This window comes from Electrona antarctica, assembly GCF_951216825.1.
Source record: "Electrona antarctica genome assembly, chromosome: 16".
Lineage (NCBI taxonomy): Eukaryota > Metazoa > Chordata > Actinopteri > Myctophiformes > Myctophidae > Electrona > Electrona antarctica.
The window spans coordinates 39,386,607-39,408,919 of NC_136797.1; the positions used below are offsets into that span (position 1 = coordinate 39,386,607).

General features: G+C 42.9%; 2 protein-coding genes across 2 annotated transcripts; both read right to left on the minus strand.

Annotated features, from left to right (window-relative positions):
• Nucleotides 1–1,188: 1,188 nt before the first annotated feature.
• Nucleotides 1,189–4,653, minus strand: LOC306939464 (nodal homolog; the record flags this gene model as incomplete). Its single annotated transcript, XM_079524051.1, has 3 exons — nucleotides 1,189–1,359; nucleotides 3,133–3,935; nucleotides 4,311–4,653. The coding sequence occupies 3 exons, from the start codon at nucleotides 4,651–4,653 to the stop codon at nucleotides 1,189–1,191; spliced, it is 1,317 nt and encodes a 438-aa protein (XP_079380177.1).
• A 5,294-nt stretch (nucleotides 4,654–9,947) lies between these two features.
• Nucleotides 9,948–11,783, minus strand: LOC306939465 (nodal homolog 2-A-like; the record flags this gene model as incomplete). Its single annotated transcript, XM_079524052.1, has 3 exons — nucleotides 9,948–10,100; nucleotides 10,241–11,010; nucleotides 11,447–11,783. The coding sequence occupies 3 exons, from the start codon at nucleotides 11,781–11,783 to the stop codon at nucleotides 9,948–9,950; spliced, it is 1,260 nt and encodes a 419-aa protein (XP_079380178.1).
• Nucleotides 11,784–22,313: the final 10,530 nt, after the last annotated feature.

Consider the following 22,313-nt stretch of genomic DNA (forward strand, 5'->3'; position numbering starts at 1 on the left):
TCATCTTGTACAGTTTATTTTGATGTCCAATACAAATCATTTAATTAGAAAAGATATAGAGAAGACAACGTGTGCTTTGGTTGATTAGACAAGTCACATTTGCACTCATTACAATATAAGCTTATAGTTGTATAGGCCTTATTGCATACATTTAAATTGGATTACAATGTAGGCTATGCTTTTGACTATTTTTGTTGTGTGGAAAATAGAAATGTTGAGTAAGGCTATAGGCGTGGTATTTGTGTATTTTGTGTATTTGTGTTCTCAAGCATTTTCATATAGGCTAAACAGATCTCTATACTTGCTTTATTGTGTGATCTACAGTAGGCCTAGCCTCTATAGACCACGTGATTTATGTGCATTTTATGATTTCTATAATGTTGACCAACTGAATCTTTTTCTCTCTCACACCGTTTTAACTTCATCCTGGCCACTATGTGCACCGTGCAGTATGTCTAAATCTGGCACATAAATGCATGTAATATCTATATGCCCGTACTAAATAAATGAAAAACTGTGTCACTGGGCTAAATCCCGTACCATGTGTCTTAAATTGGTTCATGTTGCCATTTTATTATAGGCTGGCTGGCTATTGTAGTGAAATGATTACTATATTTACCCAGGGTATCTGGGCTAAGCTCAAGAACTTGTTTCCAGCCAGGCCCTGCTCATAGAACATTTCATCGTAGTGGTTCAATGCCTTGTTCAAGGGCACTTCAGCGGTGGTAATTTTAACGTGTCGGACCGCTGATTCGAACTGGCGACCTTCCGGTATCTAGACCGCTCCACAATCCGTTCGGCCACCGCTGCCTCTAATATCCCCCAGCCCCCTCCCAACTTGAGAGTTGACAGTTCCACTTCCAAATACTAGTTCCAACAACACCCGGCCTAATTAATAGGTGTTGATGAAGCACGCGCAATACATGAACCACGTGATATGGTCGCGGCCAGATCAAACTATGTCCTTGTTGAGTTTGCCTGAGAGAACAACAGCCCATTGAGTAGAGGTCGTGTTTTTATTCCCCCTATACTCAGTCTGGATGTATAGCGCCGCGGTCCTTGGCTACATGTGTGGCTGGCAGTTCAGTGCTGCTGGTGGCGTTGCTGCATGCTGCTCCTTTTTAACAGTGTTACATTTAATACAACTTTAAAGCATCATCACATGTCATGAGGAGGCCTATAGTTCCGTTACTTCCGTACCAGGCAGTTGCCCGACAGTCCTGAGTGGATGGGTGTCGAACGAACCTCTCCAGCCTGCGGATCGAGAGCCTCTTTGAAGACGGTGGACTGCAGGCTGGCAGCTGCTGACATGATGTGACCACTGACCAGCTCAGAGAGATCCTCGCTTGTGCTGTGTGACTGTGTGAACCCAAGGAACACGCTCCGTTGTAGGTTCCAAACCAAACGGAGCTAAGGAACATGAAGAATTGAAGATGCTGTGACTCAGAGTGCCTGAGTGGAATAGGCCTATTTCAATTTTCCTTTTCTGCGAGTGGAGTTGAGTTTGTCCAAATCCGAATAATAATAATAATAATAATAATAATAATAATAATAATAATAATAATAATAATAATAATAATAATAATACGCGACTACGCGTGTTTGCTATTGTTCAATTGAACAACCACAAGACTGATTCAGTTGTTAAACTGAACTGAAGTTGTAGTGATCACTGTTGTATTATTGTTTCCTATCATTCATTGTAGCGGCAGCCTATATTAAAATTAAATAAAAATAAAAATTCGACAATCGACGTATCTGAATTTGGTCTACAATTACAATTGTCAAGGAACTTTACTTTCCATTTCAGAGATTATACTGTAGGCTAGGCCTCCTCATAAACCACTGTCCACACAAAATATAGACCCATTTATCCAGCAGGGGGCAGTATGATTCAACCATCTATAGGTGAAGACTAGACGAGAACAGCACCTTCATTAGTGTCTCTCAAATCTCTCTCTCTCTCTCTCTCTCTCTCTCTCTCTCTCTCTCTCTCTCCACATGTCGTTATGACTAATGTTGTGACTAATGTTGTGACAAGTTGTGACTTGTATCTTTAAAGCAGTGAACTATTATATTTTGCTGCAGATGTTTCCGCGGTGTGAGGACTGAAGTAGAAGTGACCTGCACAGTACTGCACATAAAAACAGCAATATTTTCATTATTCTTCTCATTATTCTCCTTTCCTTACCGGTGGAACAGCTGTGTCCGAGCTAGGACAGAGAGAAATAGTGCTGTTTTGCATAATAGTTCATGGGCAGCAGTGACGCTTGGGGTTTAAGTGAACTTGCAATTAAGACACATTACATATAAGAAATAATTAAGTATTTATTTATTTCAAAATTGCATTACATTGCAGAAAAGATAATAAAGCGCTTGTTATATTACAATTGTTAATTCCTAATTAACATAAGTCATTGGCATGTCTTCAAACCTTATGGAGACACAAAAATGTACAGGAGTCTGGTCATTTTGACTACAGCTTTCCTTTAGTGCATCTTGTCTTGTTGGTGTCTGTATTTGTCACTTCCTGGCGCCTCAAACATCTTAACATGACTTGACCATGTTTGACCTGATCAAAACCCAGAAGAATCCTAAGGAGCAGTGTTATCTAACATGGCATAATAAATACATTAATTGGGAGAACTACCCATAAGCATTATTTGTTTGTTGTCACAATTTAACACCTGTGATGTATTTGTTCCCTGCTATCCAAATCCAAAGCCCAGTGTCCAGCAGCATATGGTTTATCCTTCTCTGCCCTGCCCCGCTGCAGTGATCCGTTCTACCTGGTGTCACACTGTACTTCCATGTTGGGCTCTGGGTGTCTCAAGCTTCATAGGCCTTATTTTGCCTAAAGTCATGCTCTCTGTGGCCGGCAAACACGACAGGCCTGTGGCCACATGTGGCTTCAGACCACAATTGGCCTATGGATTAGCAGACACAAGTTCTCTGTAGACCTATGGGTATAGGCCTAGTAGTGGATTTACAAGGGCATAAGATCCCTTCTCAATGACAGCCACACTCTTGAACCACCATGCCCTCAAGCCGCTTCATCACCATCTTCCCGTTTTCAAAGTACAGCATGGATAGCGATTCCAGGCGGGTTGGCACACAGGATGGGCATGGTACCCTGTCTGGATGGTGAAGCTTCAGTAGACTCTGCATGTATGCGTGATTCGTCGGCGTGAAGGTCTCGTCGACCGGAGAAGGGCAGCTCCCCTCACAGCGGTAGGCGTTGTAGCGTTTGGGATAGACGATCCACTCGCTCCAGCCCAGTTGGTCAAAGTCCACCCACATGTCCACTTTCCGGCAGAGAGGTCCCGCCTCGCTCTTTTCTTTCTCCGAGGGGGATTCTACGGGAGCCGCCCCGGCGACTCTCTCTTTCTCGTGGCCGTGCCTCTTGGTTCGCCGCGCCCCACGATGCCTCGCCTCGGGTCCGGCGGCCCCATCCCTGTCCTGCAGGGTGACGTATTTGGACTGCTCCGCCGTGTGGATGAGGGTGGTGGCTCCTCGCTGGCCTCTCGGGCTCTGGCTCTGCTTGGAGAAGACCACCATCATGACCCGGTCAGCCGTGAGGTGCTCCACCACCACCTCTTCCTCCTTCTGAACCCCCTCCGGGGCGTCCTCTCGTGATGGTCCGGGTGCGGTGGGGTTACCACCCTGCCCCAGCCATCCGAGGAGCAGCCCGGTGACATTGATAACCTTCCAGGAGGAGGAGGGCGTGGAGCTGGGCGTGGCGGAGGCGCGGCCCAGGAACTGCCTGGTCGTGTGCTCCTGGCCTCTCTGGGCATGGTAGACGTCCACGGTGGCATGGGCGGACTGGCTGAAGGCGGGCAGGCGGATGCGGAGCTCCGACAGCTGCACTGCCTCGCTGGCAGCCATGGTGGACATGTCAAAGGTGACTGACCACATCTCGCCGTTCTGTTGACAACCTTAGAGGAGAAAAGAAGAAGAAAAATATTAGTCTGTTGGCCATATTTATTTGTGAACAAAAAAATTGTGCATTCATTCAGCATTAGCTGAACTAAGGTTCAGCTAATGAAGGTAAGTTGACATGTGATGATGAGTCAATGTCCAAGCAGGCCTAATATTGGCTCATGGTGGTGAAGATTAGTAGGCTATATAAGATTTTTTAAATTAATGCAATAACTTGCAGTAGACAATACAATAAAATAACATTTATCGCGTTTGGTTAACGTCCGTCAAAATGTACTTCAATTATATGAACAAATACAATTCTAAACAGGACACCTGACCTGAATATAATAATTATCTCCAATAGGCCTATATAATGACAGCCTACTTACTTTCAGCGACAAGGTTGACCACGGAGTCGGCGTGATGCAGACGCGGGTTATCCTCGCTCTTCGTGCGGCTGGCGCTGGCGGCAGCAACGGCCCTGTCGTCGGCCAGCAAGGTCCTGTAGAGCTGCATCATGTACATGGGCAGTCCTCCGTGGGAGTGCCCGTGGCCGTGCACGGGGCGCCGGGCAGCGCCGTGGCCGTGGCCGGGCCTGGAGGAGAGTCCCCGCATTCTGTGGAGCAGAGCGTCCCCATGCTGGCTCCTCGGGTAGCTCTCCGTGCCGGGTGGAAGACAAACCAAAACCACCAGAAGCACGCAGACGGAAGCCCAAATTGGTCCTCCTGCCATTATTATTCCACGATATAGCTCCAAAAATGTGAGATCCAAATAGTAGTATAGGCACAGAAATAATCCAAAGTAGCCCAAATAGCTTAGTCCGAATTCCTTCTCGTGGTTGAAAAAGTGATGCTGGTGGAAGTAGCTAGAAGACGAGGAGAGGTCCTTGCCTTGTCGCTGTCTGGTCTGGACTGATGCTGTGAGCTGGACTTTAGAGAGGTAAGCCCCTACCTTATATAAGCCCATCAGTTTAGGACTTCAGTCAAAGCCACTGTGTGCTCTTAATTGGTTTGCAACATGAAACGGACTTGATCCGACCCTCACTCACTCACTGTGTGCTCTTAATTGGTTTTGTTTGATTAGGATGAAAGAATCTAGGATCAACATTATTGCTTAATAGGTTAAAGTGGATGAAACTGAACTAGCAATTGATCAATCATCTTGTACAGTTTATTTTGATGTCCAATACAAATCATTTAATTAGAAAAGATATAGAGAAGACAACGTGTGCTTTGGTTGATTAGACAAGTCACATTTGCACTCATTACAATATAAGCTTATAGTTGTATAGGCCTTATTGCATATACATTTAAATTGGATTACAATGTAGGCTATGCTTTTGACTATTTTTGTTGTGTGGAAAATAGAAATGTTGAGTAAGGCTATAGGCGTGGTATTTGTGTATTTTGTGTGTGTTCTCAAACATTTTCATATAAGCTAAACAGATCTCTATACTTGCTTTATTGTGTGATCTACAGCCTCTATAGACCACGTGATTTATGTGCATTTTATGATTTCTATAATGTTGACCAACTGAATCTTTTTCTCTCTCACACCGTTTAACTTCATCCTGGCCACTATGTGCACCGTGCAGTATGTCTAAATCTGGCACATACATGCATGTAATATCTATATGCCCGTACTAAATAAATGAAAAACGGTGTCACTATAGTAGTGGGCCACTGGGCTAAATCCAGTACCATGTGTCTTAAATTGGTTCATGTTGCCATTTCAATCAGAACTGTCAATTTAAGTTCTTTGGTTGTGCAACATGAAACGGACTTGATCCCTCATCACTCACTGTGTGCTCTTAATTGGTTTTGTTTGATTAGGATGAAAGAATCTAGGATCAACATTATTGCTTAATAGGTTAAAGTGGATGAAACTGAACTAGCAATTGATCAATCATCTTGTACAGTTTATTTTGATGTCCAATACAAATCATTTAATTAGAAAAGATATAGAGAAGACAACGTGTGCTTTGGTTGATTAGACAAGTCACATTTGCACTCATTAGAATATAAGCTTATAGTTGTATCCTTGTATAGGCCTTATTGCATACATTTAAATTGGATTACAATACATTATTTAGCCTATAGGCTATAGGCTTTTGACTATTTTTGTTGTGTGGAAAATAGAAATGTTGAGTAAGGCTATATATAGGCGTGGTATTTGTGTATTTTGTGTATTTTGTGTGTGTTCTCAAACATTTTCTTAGGCTAAACAGATCTCTCAGATTAATATGTAAGGCTATTTGGCCTCGGACCCCAATCTAAAAATATTGTATTACAAGGGGGTCCCCGGACCCCACTTTGAGAACCACAAAGGAACCACGCCTTATAAGGCATATACTTGCTTTATTGTGTGATCTACAGTAGCCTCTATAGACCACGTGATTTATGTGCATTTTATGATTTCTATAATGTTGACCAACTGAATCTTTTTCTCTCTCACACCGTTTTAACTTCATCCTGGCCACTATGTGCACCGTGCAGTATGTCTAAATCTGGCACATAAATGCATGTAATATCTATATGCCCGTACTAAATAAATGAAAAACTGTGTCACTATAGTAGTGGGCCACTGGGCTAAATCCCGTACCATGTGTCTTAAATTGGTTCATGTTGCCATTTTATTATAGGCTGGCTGGCTATTGTAGCCTGTATTGTGAACTTGAGAGTTGACAGTTCCACTTCCAAATACTAGTTCCAACAACACCCGGCCTAATTAATAGGTGTTGATGAAGCACGCGCAATACATGAACCACCCTCAAACACGAACGCAAGGACAACACAAGAGACGGTCGCGGCCACACAGCCAACTCAAGGTATGGCCACTGAGCCAACTTGGGGACCCAACGCAAGGACAACACAAGAGACGGTCACGGCCAACTCAAGGTACGGCCACGGAGCCGACTTGGGGACCCAACGCAGCTCCTCCAAGGAAAACAAACAAATTAACGGAGCTGAACGTGAATCCCCCCCACCGCCCACCCCTTTTTTCCCCTCACTGTATATGTTTCTTTTCCCTTTTTACCTCCTTTATGATGAATTCCTGTTCTGTCTATAGAAGTGTCTATTTGTACGTCTCTAAATGTTTTGATGATTTGAACATGGTGGACCCTATTGGAAACAAGTGTAATGCTTAATTGGGTCGTCCACTCACAGTTAACAGCCTTTGTATTGAGTTTGTGCTTGAAATGTACTGTAATTCTGCAAACTGTTAATAAATTCTTCAATCAATCAATCAATCAAACGTGATATGGTCGCGGCGAGATCAAACTATGTCCTTGTTGAGTTTGCCTGAGAGAACAACAGCCCATTGAGTAGAGGTCGTGTTTTTATTCCCCCTACTCAGTCTGGATGTATAGCGCCGCGGTCCTTGGCTACATGTGTGGCTGGCAGTTCAGTGCTGCTGGTGGCGTTGCTGCATGCTGCTCCTTTTTAACAGTGTTACATTTAATACAACTTTAAAGCATCATCACATGTCATGAGGCCTATAGTTCCGTTACTTCCGTACAGTCCCTAGTCTGGAGTGAGTGGATGGGTGTCGAACGAACCTCTCCAGCCTGCGGATCGAGAGCCTCTTTGAAGACTGTGGACTGCAGGCTGGCAGCTGCTGACATGATGTGACCACTGACCAGCTCAGAGAGATCCTCGCTTGTGCTGTGTGTGAACCCAAGGAACACGCTCCGTTGTAGGTTCCAAACCAAACGGAGCTAAGGAACATGAAGAATTGAAGATGCTGTGAGTCAGAGTGCCTGAGTGGAATAGGCCTATTTTAATTTTCCTTTTCTGCGAGTGGAGTTGAGTTTGTCCAAATCCGAATAATAATAATAATAACTAGAAAAAGTGCCCTTCTGGGCACAGGTCTCCACCAGGAGGATAGGACTGTGTGAGATGTTTGGCAAAATGTTTAGGATTAATATAAACATGTTTTTGAGGCATTTTGTTCCAAAAATGTGTTTTGCAAAAATCAACCTGTTGGTGGCGCTATAACAGGCCAATGTGAAAAGGGTGGGATATATTCCTCAGCCTAGTAAGAAAATGTGTGAAAGATTTCACGTAAATTGCATGCTGCGTTCATGATTTGAGGCTTTTGTTCAAAACGGGGCAATCTTGCAAACTGTGAAAGCCAATTATAGCCAATTAGGATGGAATATGAAATATCGGACAGATCCGACTTGAGCACATGACCATAGAGATACTGTGTAACGATTTGTGAGATTTTTGGACAGAATCTGGAGGAGTAATATCAAAAAATGTGTTTTACAAAAGTCGGCCTCCTGGTGGCGCTATAAAAGGCAGATGCGGAAAATGCAGGTCAAAGGTTTGTCCTTGGCCTCTAGGGAGTGTGCATGCAACGTATCACGCAGATCGGTGCAGTTTTAGGTAAAACATTTGAAAAGCTGCCTCATGGTGGCGCTATAACAGGCCGTTCTGGAAAATGTGGGGCAGAGGTTCATCGTTGGCATCCAGGGAGTGTGTGTGCAAAGTTTGGCATTGATCGGGCCAGCGGTGCCGGAGATTAGCTGATAACGGACGGACAGAAGGACGGACGGACGGACGGAAGGAAGGACACACACACACACGGACGGAGTGCAAAACATACTCTCTCCCCATGCCTTCGGCCTGGTGGAGACAATAATAATAATACTGAACTGAAGTTGTAGTGATAGTGTTTGGCCACTGTTGTATTATTGTTTCCTATCATTCATTGTAGCGGCAGCCTATATTAAAATTAAATAAAAAAAATTGTTCGACAATTGACGTATCTGAATTTGGTCTACAATTACAATATGTCAAGGAACTTTACTTTCCATTTCAGAGATTATACTGTAGGCTAGGCCTCCTCATAAACCACTGTCCACACAAAATATAGACCCATTTATCCAGCAGGGGGCAGTATGATTCAACCATCTATAGGTGAAGACTGGATGAGAACAGCACCTTCATTAGTGTCTCTCAAATCTCTCTCTCTCTCTCTCTCTCTCTCTCTCTCTCCACATGTCGTTATCATGACTAATGTTGTGACAAGTTGTGACTTGTATCTTTAAAGCAGTGAACTATTATATTTTGCTGCAGATGTTTCCGCGGTGTGAGGACTGAAGTAGAAGTGACCTGCACAGTACTGCACATAAAAACAGCAATATTCTCATTATTCTTCTCATTATTCTCCTTTCCTTACCGGTGGAACAGCTGTGTCCGAGCTAGGACAGAGAGAAATAGTGCTGTTTTGCATAATAGTTCATGGGCAGCAGTGACGCTTGGGGTTTAAGTGAACTTGCAATTAAGACACATTACATATAAGACATAATTAAGTATTTATTTATTTCAAAATTGCATTACATTGCAGAAAAGATAATAAAGCGCTTGTTATATTACAACTGTTAATTCATAATTTACATAAGTCATTGGCATGTCTTCAAACCTTATGGAGACACAAAAATGTACAGGAGTCTGGTCATTTTGACTACAGCTTTCCTTTAGTGCATCTTGTCTTGTTGGTATCTGTATTTGTCACTTCCTGGCGCCTCAAACATCTTAACATGACTTGACCATGTTTGACCTGATCAAAACCCAGAAGAATCCTAAGGAGCAGTGTTATCTAACATGGCATAATAAATACATTAATTGGGAGAACTACCCATAAGCATTATGTGTTTGTTGTCACAATTTAACACCTGTGATGTATTTGTTCCCTGCTATCCAAATCCAAAGCCCAGTGTCCAGCAGCATATGGTTTATCCTTCTCTGCCCTGCCCCGCTGCAGTGATCCGTTCTACCTGGTGTCACACTGACCATCTTTGTAAAGTGCATGTACTTCCATGTTGGGCCCTGGGTGTCTCAAGCTTCATAGGCCTTATTTTGCCTAAAGTCATGCTCTCTGTGGCCGGCAAACACGACAGGCCTGTGGCCACATGTGGCTTCAGACCACAATTGGCCCATGGATTAGCAGACACAAGTTCTCTGTAGACCTATGGGTATAGGCCTAGTAGTGGATTTACAAGGGCATAAGATCCCTTCTCAATGACAGCCACACTCTTGAACCACCATGCCCTCATGCTGCCTCATCACCATCTTCCCGTTTTCAAAGTACAGCATGGATAGCGATTCCAGGCGGGTTGGCACACAGGATGGGCATGGTACCCTGTCTGGATGGTGAAGCTTCAGTAGACTCTGGAGAGGGAGAAAGAGGAAAAAAGCACTGAGTTACAATCAACATCCACATTGGCAGAAATCATGGTAGAAATAACTTGCAGGAACGCAATTCATTAGTTGAACAAAAACAACAACATTGCACTCTTCAACGATCTTACCTGCATGTATGCGTGATTCGTCGGCGTGAAGGTCTCGTCGACCGGAGAAGGGCAGCTCCCCTCACAGCGGTATGCGTTGTAGCGTTTGGGATAGACGACGCTCCAGCCCAGTTGGTCAAAGTCCACCCACATGTCCACTTTCCGGCAGAGAGGTCCCGCCTCGCTCTTTTCTTTCTCCAAGGGGGATTCTACGGGAGCCGCCCCGGCGACTCTCTCTTTCTCGTGGCCGTGCCTCTTGGTTCGCCGCGGCCCACGATGCCTCGCCTCGGGTCCGGTGGCCCCATCCCTGTCCTGCAGGGTGACGTATTTGGACTGCTCCGCCGTGTGGATGAGGGTGGTGGCTCCTCGCTGGCCTTTCGGGCTCTGGCTCTGCTTGGAGAAGACCACCATCATGACCCGGTCAGCCGTGAGGTGCTCCACCACCACCTCTTCCTCCTTCTGAACCCCCTCCGGGGCGTCCTCTCGTGATGGTCCGGGTGCGGTGGGGTTACCACCCTGCCCCAGCCAGCCGAGGAGCAGCCCGGTGACATCGATAACCTTCCAGGAGGAGGAGGAGGGCGTGGAGCTGGGCGTGGCGGAGGCGCGGCCCAGGAACTGCCTGGTCGTGTGCTCCTGGCCTCTCTGGGCATGGTAGACGTCCACGGTGGCATGGGCGGACTGGCTGAAGGCGGGCAGGCGGATGCGGAGCTCCGACAGCTGCACTGCCTCGCTGGCAGCAATGGTGGACATGTCAAAGGTGACTGACCACATCTCGCCGTTCTGTTGACAACCTTAGAGGAGAAAAGAAGAAGAAAAATATTAGTCTGTTGGCCATATTTATTTGTGAACAAAAAAATTGTGCATTCATTCATAATGTAAGTCGCTCTGGATTAAGAGCGTCTGCTAAATGCCTAAATTGTAAATTGTAATTCAGCATTAGCTGAACTAAGGTTCAGCTAATGAAGGTAAGTTGACATGTGATGATGAGTCAATGTCCAAGCAGGCCTAATATTGGCTCATGGTGGTGAAGATTAGTAGGCTATATAAGATTTTTTAAATTAATGCAATAACTTGCAGTAGACAATACAATAAAATAACATTTATCGCGTTTAGTTAACGTCCGTCAAATGTACTTCAATTATATGAACAAATACAATTCTAAACAGGACACCTGACCTGAATATAATAATTATCTCCAATAGGCCTATATAATGACAGCCTACTTACTTTCAGCGACAAGGTTGACCACGGAGTCGGCGTGATGCAGACGCGGGTTATCCTCGCTCTTCGTGCGGCTGGCGCTGGCGGCAGCAGCGGCCCTGTCGTCGGCCAGCAAGGTCCTGTAGAGCTGCATCATGTACATGGGCAGTCCGCCGTGGGAGTGCCCGTGGCCGTGCACGGGGCGCCGGGCAGCGCCGTGGCCGGGCCTGGAGGAGAGTCCCCGCATTCTGTGGAGCAGAGCGTCCCCATGCTGGCTCCTCGGGTAGCTCTCCGTGCCGGGTGGAAGACACACCAAAACCACCAGAAGCACGCAGAGGGAAGCCCAAATTGGTCCTCCTGCCATTATTATTCCACGATATAGCTCCAAAAATGTGAGATCCAAATAGTAGTATAGGCACAGAAATAATCCAAAGTAGCCCGCTTAGTCCGAATTCCTTCTCGTGGTTGAAAAAGTGATGCTGGTGGAAGTAGCTAGAAGACGAGGAGAGGTCCTTGCCTTGTCGCTGTCTGGTCTGGACTGATGCTGTGAGCTGGACTTTAGAGAGGTAAGCCCCTACCTTATATAAGCCCATCAGTTTAGGATTTCAGTCAAAGCCACTGTGTGCTCTTAATTGGTTTTGTTTGATTAGTCAGAACTTCAGTCAGAACTGTCAATTTAAGTTCTTTGGTTGTGCAACATGAAACGGACTTGATCCCCCACTCACTCACTGTGTGCTCTTAATTGTTTTTGTTTGATTAGGATGAAATCCTAATCTAGGATCAACATTATTGCTTAATAGGTTAAAGTGGGTGAAACTGAACTAGCAATTTATCAATCATCTTGTACAGTTTATTTTGATGTCCAATACAAATCATTTAATTAGAAAAGATATAGAGAAGACAACGTGTGCTTTGGTTGATTAGACAAGTCACATTTGCACTCATTACAATATAAGCTTATAGTTGTATATGCCTTATTGCATACATTTAAATTGGATTACAATGTAGGCTATGCTTTTGACTATTTTTGTTGTGTGGAAAATAGAAATGTTGAGTAAGGCTATAGGCGTGGTATTTGTGTATTTTGTGTATTTTTTGTGTGTTCTCAAGCATTTTCATATAGGCTAAACAGATCTCTATACTTGCTTTATTGTGTGATCTACAGTAGGCCTAGCCTCTATAGACCACGTGATTTATGTGCATTTTATGATTTCTATAATGTTGACCAACTGAATCTTTTTCTCTCTCACACCGTTTTAACTTCATCCTGGCCACTATGTGCACCGTGCAGTATGTCTAAATCTGGCACATAAATGCATGTAATATATATATGCCATATATGCCCATACTAAATAAATGAAAAACTGTGTCACTATAGTAGTGGGCCACTGGGCTAAATCCCGTACCATGTGTCTTAAATTGGTTCATGTTGCCATTTTATTATATAGGCTGAACCCAAGGAACACGCTCCGTTGTAGGTTCCAAACCAAACGGAGCTAAGGAACATGAAGAATTGAAGATGCTGTGAGTCAGAGTGCCTGAGTGGAATAGGCCTATTTTAATTTTCCTTTTCGTCGAGTGGAGTTGAATTTGTCCAAATCCGAATAATAATAATAATAGGCTACTGATCTGTTTTTAGAGACTACGCGTGTTTGCTATTGTTCAATTGAACAACCACAAGACTGATTCAGTTGTTAAACTGAACTGAAGTTGTAGTGATAGTGTTTGGCTGACTGTCGCTGTTGTATTATAGTTTCCTATCATTCATTGTAGCGGCAGCCTATATTAAAATTAAATAAAAAAAATAGTTCGACAATTGACGTATCTGAATTTGGTCTACAATTACAATTGTCATTCACATGAAACTTTCCATTTCAGAGATTATACTGTAGGCTAGGCCTCCTCATAAACCACTGTCCACACAAAATATAGCCCCATTTATCCAGCAGGGGGCAGTATGATTCAACCATCTATTGGTAAGTGAAGACTAGATGAGAACGGAACCTTCATTAGTGTCTCTCAAATCTCTCTCTCTCTCTCTTTCTCTCTCTCTCTCTCTCTCTCTCTCTCTCTCTCTCTCTCTCTCTCTCTCTGTGTCAAACCCATGGCATAATTCACAGATGTTTAGTTTTGGGTGTGTGTGTCTACACTGAGTTCCTAAGTCCGCACACTGTAACTTTGTAAAGCTCCCAGTCAAGGCTTCTTAAAATTATAACATAGCCAAGTTGGCTTTCACCCAAGGCTTTATTATGTTAATATACATCCTTGACTGGGAGCTTTACAAAGTTACATTGTGCTAACTTCTATTTTTCATATTGCCTTATCCACTGTTGGTGGATTCTATTCTTTCCTTAGGCTAGTGTCTACAGTTCCCAGTAGTGGAAAGTAACTACATACATTTTCTGAAGTATTACTTTACTGGAGTGTTTCAATTGTCAATACTTGTCTACTGCATTACATCTCAGAGGCAAATGTACTTGTATTATTGATTGATTGATTGATTGATTGATTGATTGATTGATTGATTGATTGATTGAAGTATTAACAGTTTGCAGAATGGGTACATTTCACATGAAAGTCAATGAACTCAATACAAAGACTGTTACTGTGGACGACACACTGATAAAGCATTACACATGTTTACAACAGGGTCCAGCATTTTCAATTCATCAGAAATTACAAAACATACATTATTAACCACAGCCCTGTATACATTTTGGCCATTTGAAAATAGCCGATCGTACATTGTGAGCTTGTAGATATTGCTATTTTCAAGAGATGTTTACATTTGAAAACTCTAAATGGGACCTTCTGCATAATGCCTACTTTTCAGTACTTGAGTACATTTAAGTACAATACTTTAGCAATTTTAGTCAAGTACATTTTGAATTCCAGACTTTTACTTGTAGCAGAATATTTCTATATTGCAGTATAGTAAGTAAAAAATTAGCCCTGAAACATGACTGCCATGATAATCATCATGACAGTCATGACGCAACTGCAGCCTGTTTTACGCGATCGCTACATTTACAGTCCAAACGTGTATATAAACATTCCGTTTTCAAATATAAAGTACTCACAATTTGTCCCACGGGTGTTAGAGATTTGTTGGTACAGCGATTAGCATTGCTGCATCCCGCGTTGTTTAATAAAAAGCATTTTTATCCGAGCTGTTTTTTTGCCATTTGCTTTCAACTACGCGCCCCTATCGGTCGGGAGGAGTGTGGCAGTCTGAAACACTGGGTGTGTTCGATATAGGTACGCTGACAGCACTGCCAATACAGACTAATAGGCGAGTGCGCTCCCGGTGTGCAACTTTGTATTTCCCAAACGAACCCCGTTTGAGAAAAGTAGCCGGGGAGCTCGGATAAAAATGCTTTTTTATTAAACAACGCGGGATGCAGCAATGCTAATCGCTGTACTAGCAAATTTCTAACACCCGTGAGACAAATTGTGAGTACTTTATATTTGAAAACGGAATGTTTATATACACGTTTGGACTGTAAATGTAGCGATCGCGTAAAACAGGCTGCAGTTGCGTCATGACTGTCATGATGATTATCATGGCAGTCATGTTTCAGGGCTAGTAAAACATCTGAGTAGGCTACTTTTTCCACCACTGACAGGTCATATACCTTCACAAATCTAAGCATATAAACTTGATGTGTGATCTAACAGGCTCCATGTCTTTGATCATTGATCAATGCACTATATTGCTCTTCAGATGTTAGTTTGACTTTCATCTGGTTAATTTTGGTTAATTTGTAATTGCTTCACTAATTGCTTTGGCTTAGATCAGTGATTCTTAACCTTTGTAATTTTAAGGACCCCCAGTTTGATATGCAGATTTATTGTTATTTTTTAATCACTGGGACCCAGATTAAACTATTACTCTGAGAGAGTATACACAAATGGGACCAAATATACCCTTATGGGGACCAAATTAACCATAAGGTCCATTTGGTTCCTAGAGGCATGTATAACAAATCACTCAACTCACGATACAATTCGAATCACGATACTAGGTTCATGATACGAACACAAAATTATTTTCCAGACAAAAATCTTTTTTTTCCCTCTTACACACATCCAATATTTTATTCTCTCTCTCTCTCTCTCTCTCTCTCTCTCTCTCTCTCTCTCTCTCTCTCTCTCTCTCTGCTTTGGTTGATTAGACACTGTGGCACTGTCACATTTGCACTCATTACTAATTAATTGGATTACAATACATGATGTAGGCTATAAGCTTTTCACTATTTTAGTTGTGTGCATGTGGACAATTTCTTAGAAATGTTGAGTAAGGTGTGGTATTTTGTGTGTATTTGCCAGCTATCTACAGCAGTGTTCTCAAACATTTTCATATAGGCTAAAAATGACTCTCAGTCAGATTAATATGTAAGGCTATTTGGCCGCTGACTCCAATCTAAAAATATTTTATTACATGGGGGTCTGTGTTTGCTTTATTGTGCATTTTACGATTTCTATAATGTTGACCAACTAAATCTCTCTCTCTCTCTCTCTCTCTCTCTCTCTCTCTCTCTCTCTCTCTCTCTCTCTCTCTCTGTCTCTCTTTTTACAATTCTGTTTTCTCTTATCCTCTTCAATACAGTAGCAAATAATAAAGTACTGATCATAAAAATAATAGCAAATAATCATAATCAATTATCTCACAACGATCCTGTATTGATTTATTTTCATTTTATTTTTGCATTGAGATAGGCCTACATTTTTCATTAAATCAATTTCAATTATCACCAGTTTGAATTGATTTCCAATAAATAGTTACATGCCTAGTTCCTATTAGCCGTCAATAATTTAACTGGGACCCCTCAAGGACCTCTACGTGACATGTCCCCTGGAACCCACATTGAGAGCAGCGGCTTACATAGATCATGATCAGACTACATGTCAGAGTCATCATGCTACTATCCAATTGTTAGTTAATGGTCCGCAGGCTGAGGTTTAGATGAACACCGTCAGATTGACAGCAGGAATAACCAACCACAACACATATGTCAGATGCTTAACCGGTGGCGGTGGTATCCTTATTCCAGGCTTGTCACAATAAAGTGAAAATAGCTGATCTACAAGCTCACATTGCGTCACAACACTACAGCGAGGGGATTTTTATAGAACAACATCAAGGCAATATCCAATGTGCTTTACATCAAGCAAAGTGACACAATTATACACAAAAAAGCACAATTAGAATGCACAAGTGAGTACATTTTATTTATATGGCACACTTCACAGATAGATCTTACACAGTGCTTTACAAAAGAAGTCCAAATTAACAGATACCGTATACAGAAAAGTAAGATTCATATGGTTAATATTATTATTATTATTATTATTTAAAGGAAAGCTTGAGCACTGCCATTAGTATATTGGTTACGATATTGATTATTCTAAGCAAGTAGAAATCAGGCTTAATGTATAAGAAGATTGTATTTGTTTCTACTTTGGTTAGCCTGCACTGTTTGTTACTGTATATTAATGGCATTGGATCATCAACTGGATAAATGGACATGCCATAGCAGCCATAATGTATATTATGTACTGAATAGAGGCAGAGACCTACACTTTGATTGTGAGCAATAACCCAATCCTGTAATGCTTGAATTTCCCCTCTGGGATCCACGAAGTATAATCTCATTTAGCACTCATGCCAGAACCCATAGGTAGGAGGGCTTCTACGATCTTTGGATTGGCACTTTGACAGCGATGGGTGCAATGCTTTTACGAGGCGTATAGTGAATTAGGCCTGTCATACTCAAGTTAGGACTGTCATACAATTATTACATAATTGTCTAATCGCAATCATTTGAGATAATCACAATTATGTTGTCATAATCGTCATAATCGTTTCCATGTTGAAATATTTTGAATATTTAAAAAAAAAACATGTTTATTGATTTTTCTTTACAACAAAGTATTTTCAAAGCAATACTTTTACATACAGTTAAAGAAACAAATGCACAATGTCCCATCACAGTTCCTCCTTACCCTACAGCTGACTACTCCAATTAACCACAATACATCCAAAGCCTCTTCAATATCACCTTGCTTAATGAAGTCCAAGAACTAAATGAGGAAAAAAAATCAATCCTACTGTATGTTTTATATGTTGCAGAATAACATGAGACTTTTGTTGGGTTTTGCATCCTCCATGGGTCACATAAAGCTAGGTCTTTCATAAATTGTACTTTTTTTCTACTTTGTGGATGAGAAGTATCTAGCCCTGAGGAACGATCCAGTGGGTCCAACGTAAGGTTAAAGTCAGCTGCCATTAAGACTTTACCCGCCAGTGAGGCAATTAGTAAACATGAGGGATTATCATCGTTTGGACAATAAGCATTCACCAGATTAATATTTTCATTTAATAGAGTGCCCTGCACTATCAAATATCTACCGGCTGTATCCTTAATAGTATTAGTCACCTGGAATGGAACATTTTTATGAATCAATACCAAGACCCCTCTTGAGCGTGAAGGAAAACAGGATGCCATAACTTGGCCTGGCCACCTCCTTCGTATTTTTATATCTTCACTAAGTAGATGTGACTCCTGAATAAAAACTATAGGTGAGTCAAGTTGTTTGAGCCTAGTAAAAACTTGTTTAAGTTTGGTAATTTTAGCCATTCCTCTCACATTCCAGGAAGCTATCTTTAATTCCTTATTTGGTGCCATCTAATACCATTCTGAAACAAAAAATGTGTAAAATATTAATACCTTTATATTTTGAATAAGCCTGCTGCCTCAGTGAAGTCCTGGAACTGCATTGTGACACAACAAAAGCAAAAACCCTCTGGCTGTCCCCAAAACCCCTGCAATATTTTGAATACATTAAAGAAAACACATCTACAAGCTTATAATGCATCACAAAGTCACACGCTGTAGTTTTGTAGATCAGCTATTTCCTCTATTTATTTAACTTAAGTATAAAAACAATGAATATGTCAGTAATTTATTTGTATTTGTTAGTTTTGTCATATCTGCCCTGTGCATTTTGGAGTGGTGCAACCACTCCAAAAAACAGCAATGTCCGTCCCTCCCTATGTCCATCCCTATATGTCCCTATGTTTAGGGTACCAACAGGGGGCGCTGTTACACCACTCACTTCAGACAGGTCTGATTTTTTGATTACCAGACAAAGCCCTATAGCTCAAGTCAACAAAGGAGTGCCCCCTGGATACTTCCCCTTGTCATGCCACCACCCATCCATTCCTACAAGGTTTATACATAAGCACTTCCTTCTCACATTAAGCTCCGGCTAATGCCTCATTGTCTCCACCAGGCCGAAGGCATGGGGAGAGAGTATGTTTTGCACTCCGTCCGTGTGTGTGAGAGAGTATGTTTTGCACTCCGTCCGTGTGTGTGTGTGTGTGTGTGTGTGTGTGTCCGTCCGTCCGTCCGTCCGTCCGTCCGTCCTTCCGTCTGTCCGTTACCAGCTAATCTCCGCCACCGTTGGCCCGATCCATGCCAAACTTTGCACACACACTCCCTGGATGCCAACGACGAACCTCTGCCCCAAATATTCTTCAACGGCCTGTTATAGCGCCACCATGAGGCCGATTTAGGCAAAACACATTTCTGTAGATTACTCGTACACATTTTATCCATACATCACACAATTCGGTATACACTATCTCCATAGTCATGTGATCAACACAGATCTGCACCATTTCCCATCTTCCATCCTGATTGACTAAGATTGGCTTCCAAAGCTCACATGGTTGGTCCGTTTCGAACAAAATGCCACAAATCACAAACACAGTGTGCAATTTCCGTGGAATTATACACGCACATTTCCACTAGGCTGAGGATGACATGCCACTCATTATTTTCCAAATCAGCCTCATGGTGGCGCTATAACAGGCCAATTCCTGTTTTTAGCTATAACTGCATCGATCTGTATACAACTTATGTATGCGCACTCCCTAGAGGCCATGGAAAAACATTTTCCCTGCATCCCTCCACATCTGCCGGTTATAGTGCCACCATGAGGCCGATTTCTGCAAAACACATTGCTTATGTTAGTCGCACAGATTTCATCCAAATCTCACGCAAATCGGTACACATGATCTCTGTAGTCATGTGATCAAGACGAGTCTGTTGGATTTCTCAGATTCTATACTGATTGGCTAACATTGCCTTCCAAAGTTTTCAGGAGTGGCCCGTTTCGTTCAAAATGCTGCACATGTCCTGCTCATCCAGAATTCTATCCTCAGAGATGCTATGAGTGATCTGGCTTTGCATTTCCTCAACAAAATGAAGAAAATTGATGCAAAACAAACAAAAAAACATGTTTATATTACTCCTAAACATTTTGCCAAACATCTCACACAGTCCTATCCTCCTGGTGGAGACCTGTGCCCAGAAGGGCACTTTTTCTAGTTTATACTTGGTTGTATATCGTGTTGCATAGCGAAAATTGATGACACGTTGTGAGCTTAGAGATATATTTCCGGTGCATTTAATACACCTCCGCACAACTATAAGGCTTAATTTGTTTGAATAAATCGTTACATCCTGATCCTATCTCATTACCGTATCTCACGTCATTATCCCGATACTGGAGCTCTCTCTGTGGAATGTGTTTAACACCAGCCATTGTCCCTGCTTTAAGTCCACATATTTCACCAGTGATTGACAGAATGGGAGCAGTTTCCCCACTCTTTAGACGCCGGAGTTCACATTTAAGTTCAGCTCGCCTAATAGAGACACTCATCAACTTCACATTCAGGAGACCCCAGGGACTGAGCACGCACGCACGCACGCACGCACGCACGCACGCACGCACGCACGCACGCACGCACGCACGCACGCACGCACGCACGCGAGGGTGAATTGAATATAACTGTACGTGTGTGTGTGTCCGTCCGTGCATTCGTGTTTACTGAATTGCAGCATTTTCTTTCCCCAGATGCCCAGTTTGAAATGGATATTTGAAGAATCAGCTACAACATGCCTTGCTAAGCCAGTGGACACAGTTCTTCTTACTGTTCTGTGTGTGTGTGTGTGTGTGTGTGTGTGTGTGTGTGTGTGTGTGTGTGTGTGTGTGTGTGTGTGTGTGTGTGTGTGTGTGTGTGTGTGTGTGTCTGACGAACCTTGGTTGGTTCGTTTCTGGTTTTCATTTTCAAGGCCTACTGAGAACTCTGTTGACTAGTAACCTCACGTCACCAGACTTTCTACCTTGGAGGAAAGCCTGGTCTGTGTTTCTAAATCGCCCGTGTGATCCGGTCTAGACCTCCAGGTCTCTAATTCCAGTTTGTGTTTTTTTGGTTTGGTACGTCAGACTAACATATGTATGGACCCCCAATCCCCCCCCCCCCCCCCCCCCCCCCCCCAATTACCATCCTTTCCAAAATTGAGCCACGAGAGACACCACTGAGCACGGCTAAAGTGCCCGAGTTGCCGTGTCGAGCGGTGCGAAGTTCGGTAGAGCTGACTCAGCCCCGTCCGAGTTGCCACCCGATAGGCAGTAGGCACAGAATAGTAAAGTATTATCCCCCCCAAGGCAATGCCAACAGAATAGTAAAGTATTATCCCCCCCAAGGCAATGCCAACAGAATAGTAAAGTATTATCCCCCCCAAGGCAATGCCAACAGAATAGTAAAGTATTATCCCCCCCAAGGCAATGCCAACAGAATAGTAAAGTATTATCCCCCCCAAGGCAATGCCAACAGAATAGTAAAGTATTATCCCCCCCAAGGCAATGCCAACAGAATAGTAAAGTATTATCCCCCCCAAGGCAATGCCAACAGAATAGTAAAGTATTATCCCCCCCAAGGCAATGCCAACAGAATAGTAAAGTATTATCCCCCCCAAGGCAATGCCAACAGAATAGTAAAGTATTATCCCCCCCAAGGCAATGCCAACAGAATAGTAAAGTATTATCCCCCCCAAGGCAATGCCAACAGCGAGCAATATTTCCCACCACGGAGTAAAGCCAGGCAGTGCTGTGTTTCACATGATGTGGGGACAGACGTAGCCTGGCTAATAAGCCAGACTCAAATCACACTGTCGTGTGGTATTTGAGTCTGGAGATGCTGTGTATGGATCTTGTTTCCCGGGGGGCGGGTTCAAACATTTTCTCTTTGACGCAATTGGTTAGAGCTACTGTCAGTCAAAGGTCTCAAGCATTGAACGTCACTGTACCAAAGCCCGCCCATATTGCATACCGTGTCCCGATTGGCCACACCATTTCTCTGGTGTAGGAAATGGGCGTACAATTGAGCCTCTCCAGACCGTAATCCACCGGCAGGCACATTTTTTTTTGCCACCGGCTGATTCGGTCTGGCTTATTAGCCAGGCTAGGGACAGAGGGGGAGCTACCCGGATCAGTGTAGAAACGACTTGTTCGCGGTAGTGATAGCAGATCACTACATCTGCGGGTATAGATTTAATTGATGCTCCTTTCCCAGTGGTGGAAAAAGTACTCACATTTTTTACTGAAGTAAAAGTATCAATATTGCAATATAGAAATACTCTGTTACAAGTAAAAGTAGTATTGACATCAAAATGTACTTAAAGCACCAAAAGTAAAAGTACTCATTATAAAGAATGTCCCATTTCAAGTTTGCAAAATGTATACAAATCTTTTGCAAATTGCAGATCTACGATGCGACACACTGTGATCTTGTAGAAATACTCCAGTAAAGTAAAAGTACCTCAAAATGTTATGTATAGTAAATGTACTTAGATCACTACATCTGCGTAATAGATTTAATCGATGCTCCTCCTTTCCCAGCGATTCATTCCATGTGTGGGCGATGATGGGATCGATCACTCAGTCAGTCTCCTGAACGACCCGGCCGTATAAATATACAGTATATACATCCAGCCTTCTACCTCATTCAGACACATGATGCGTGTTTCTCTGGAGGCTGGCT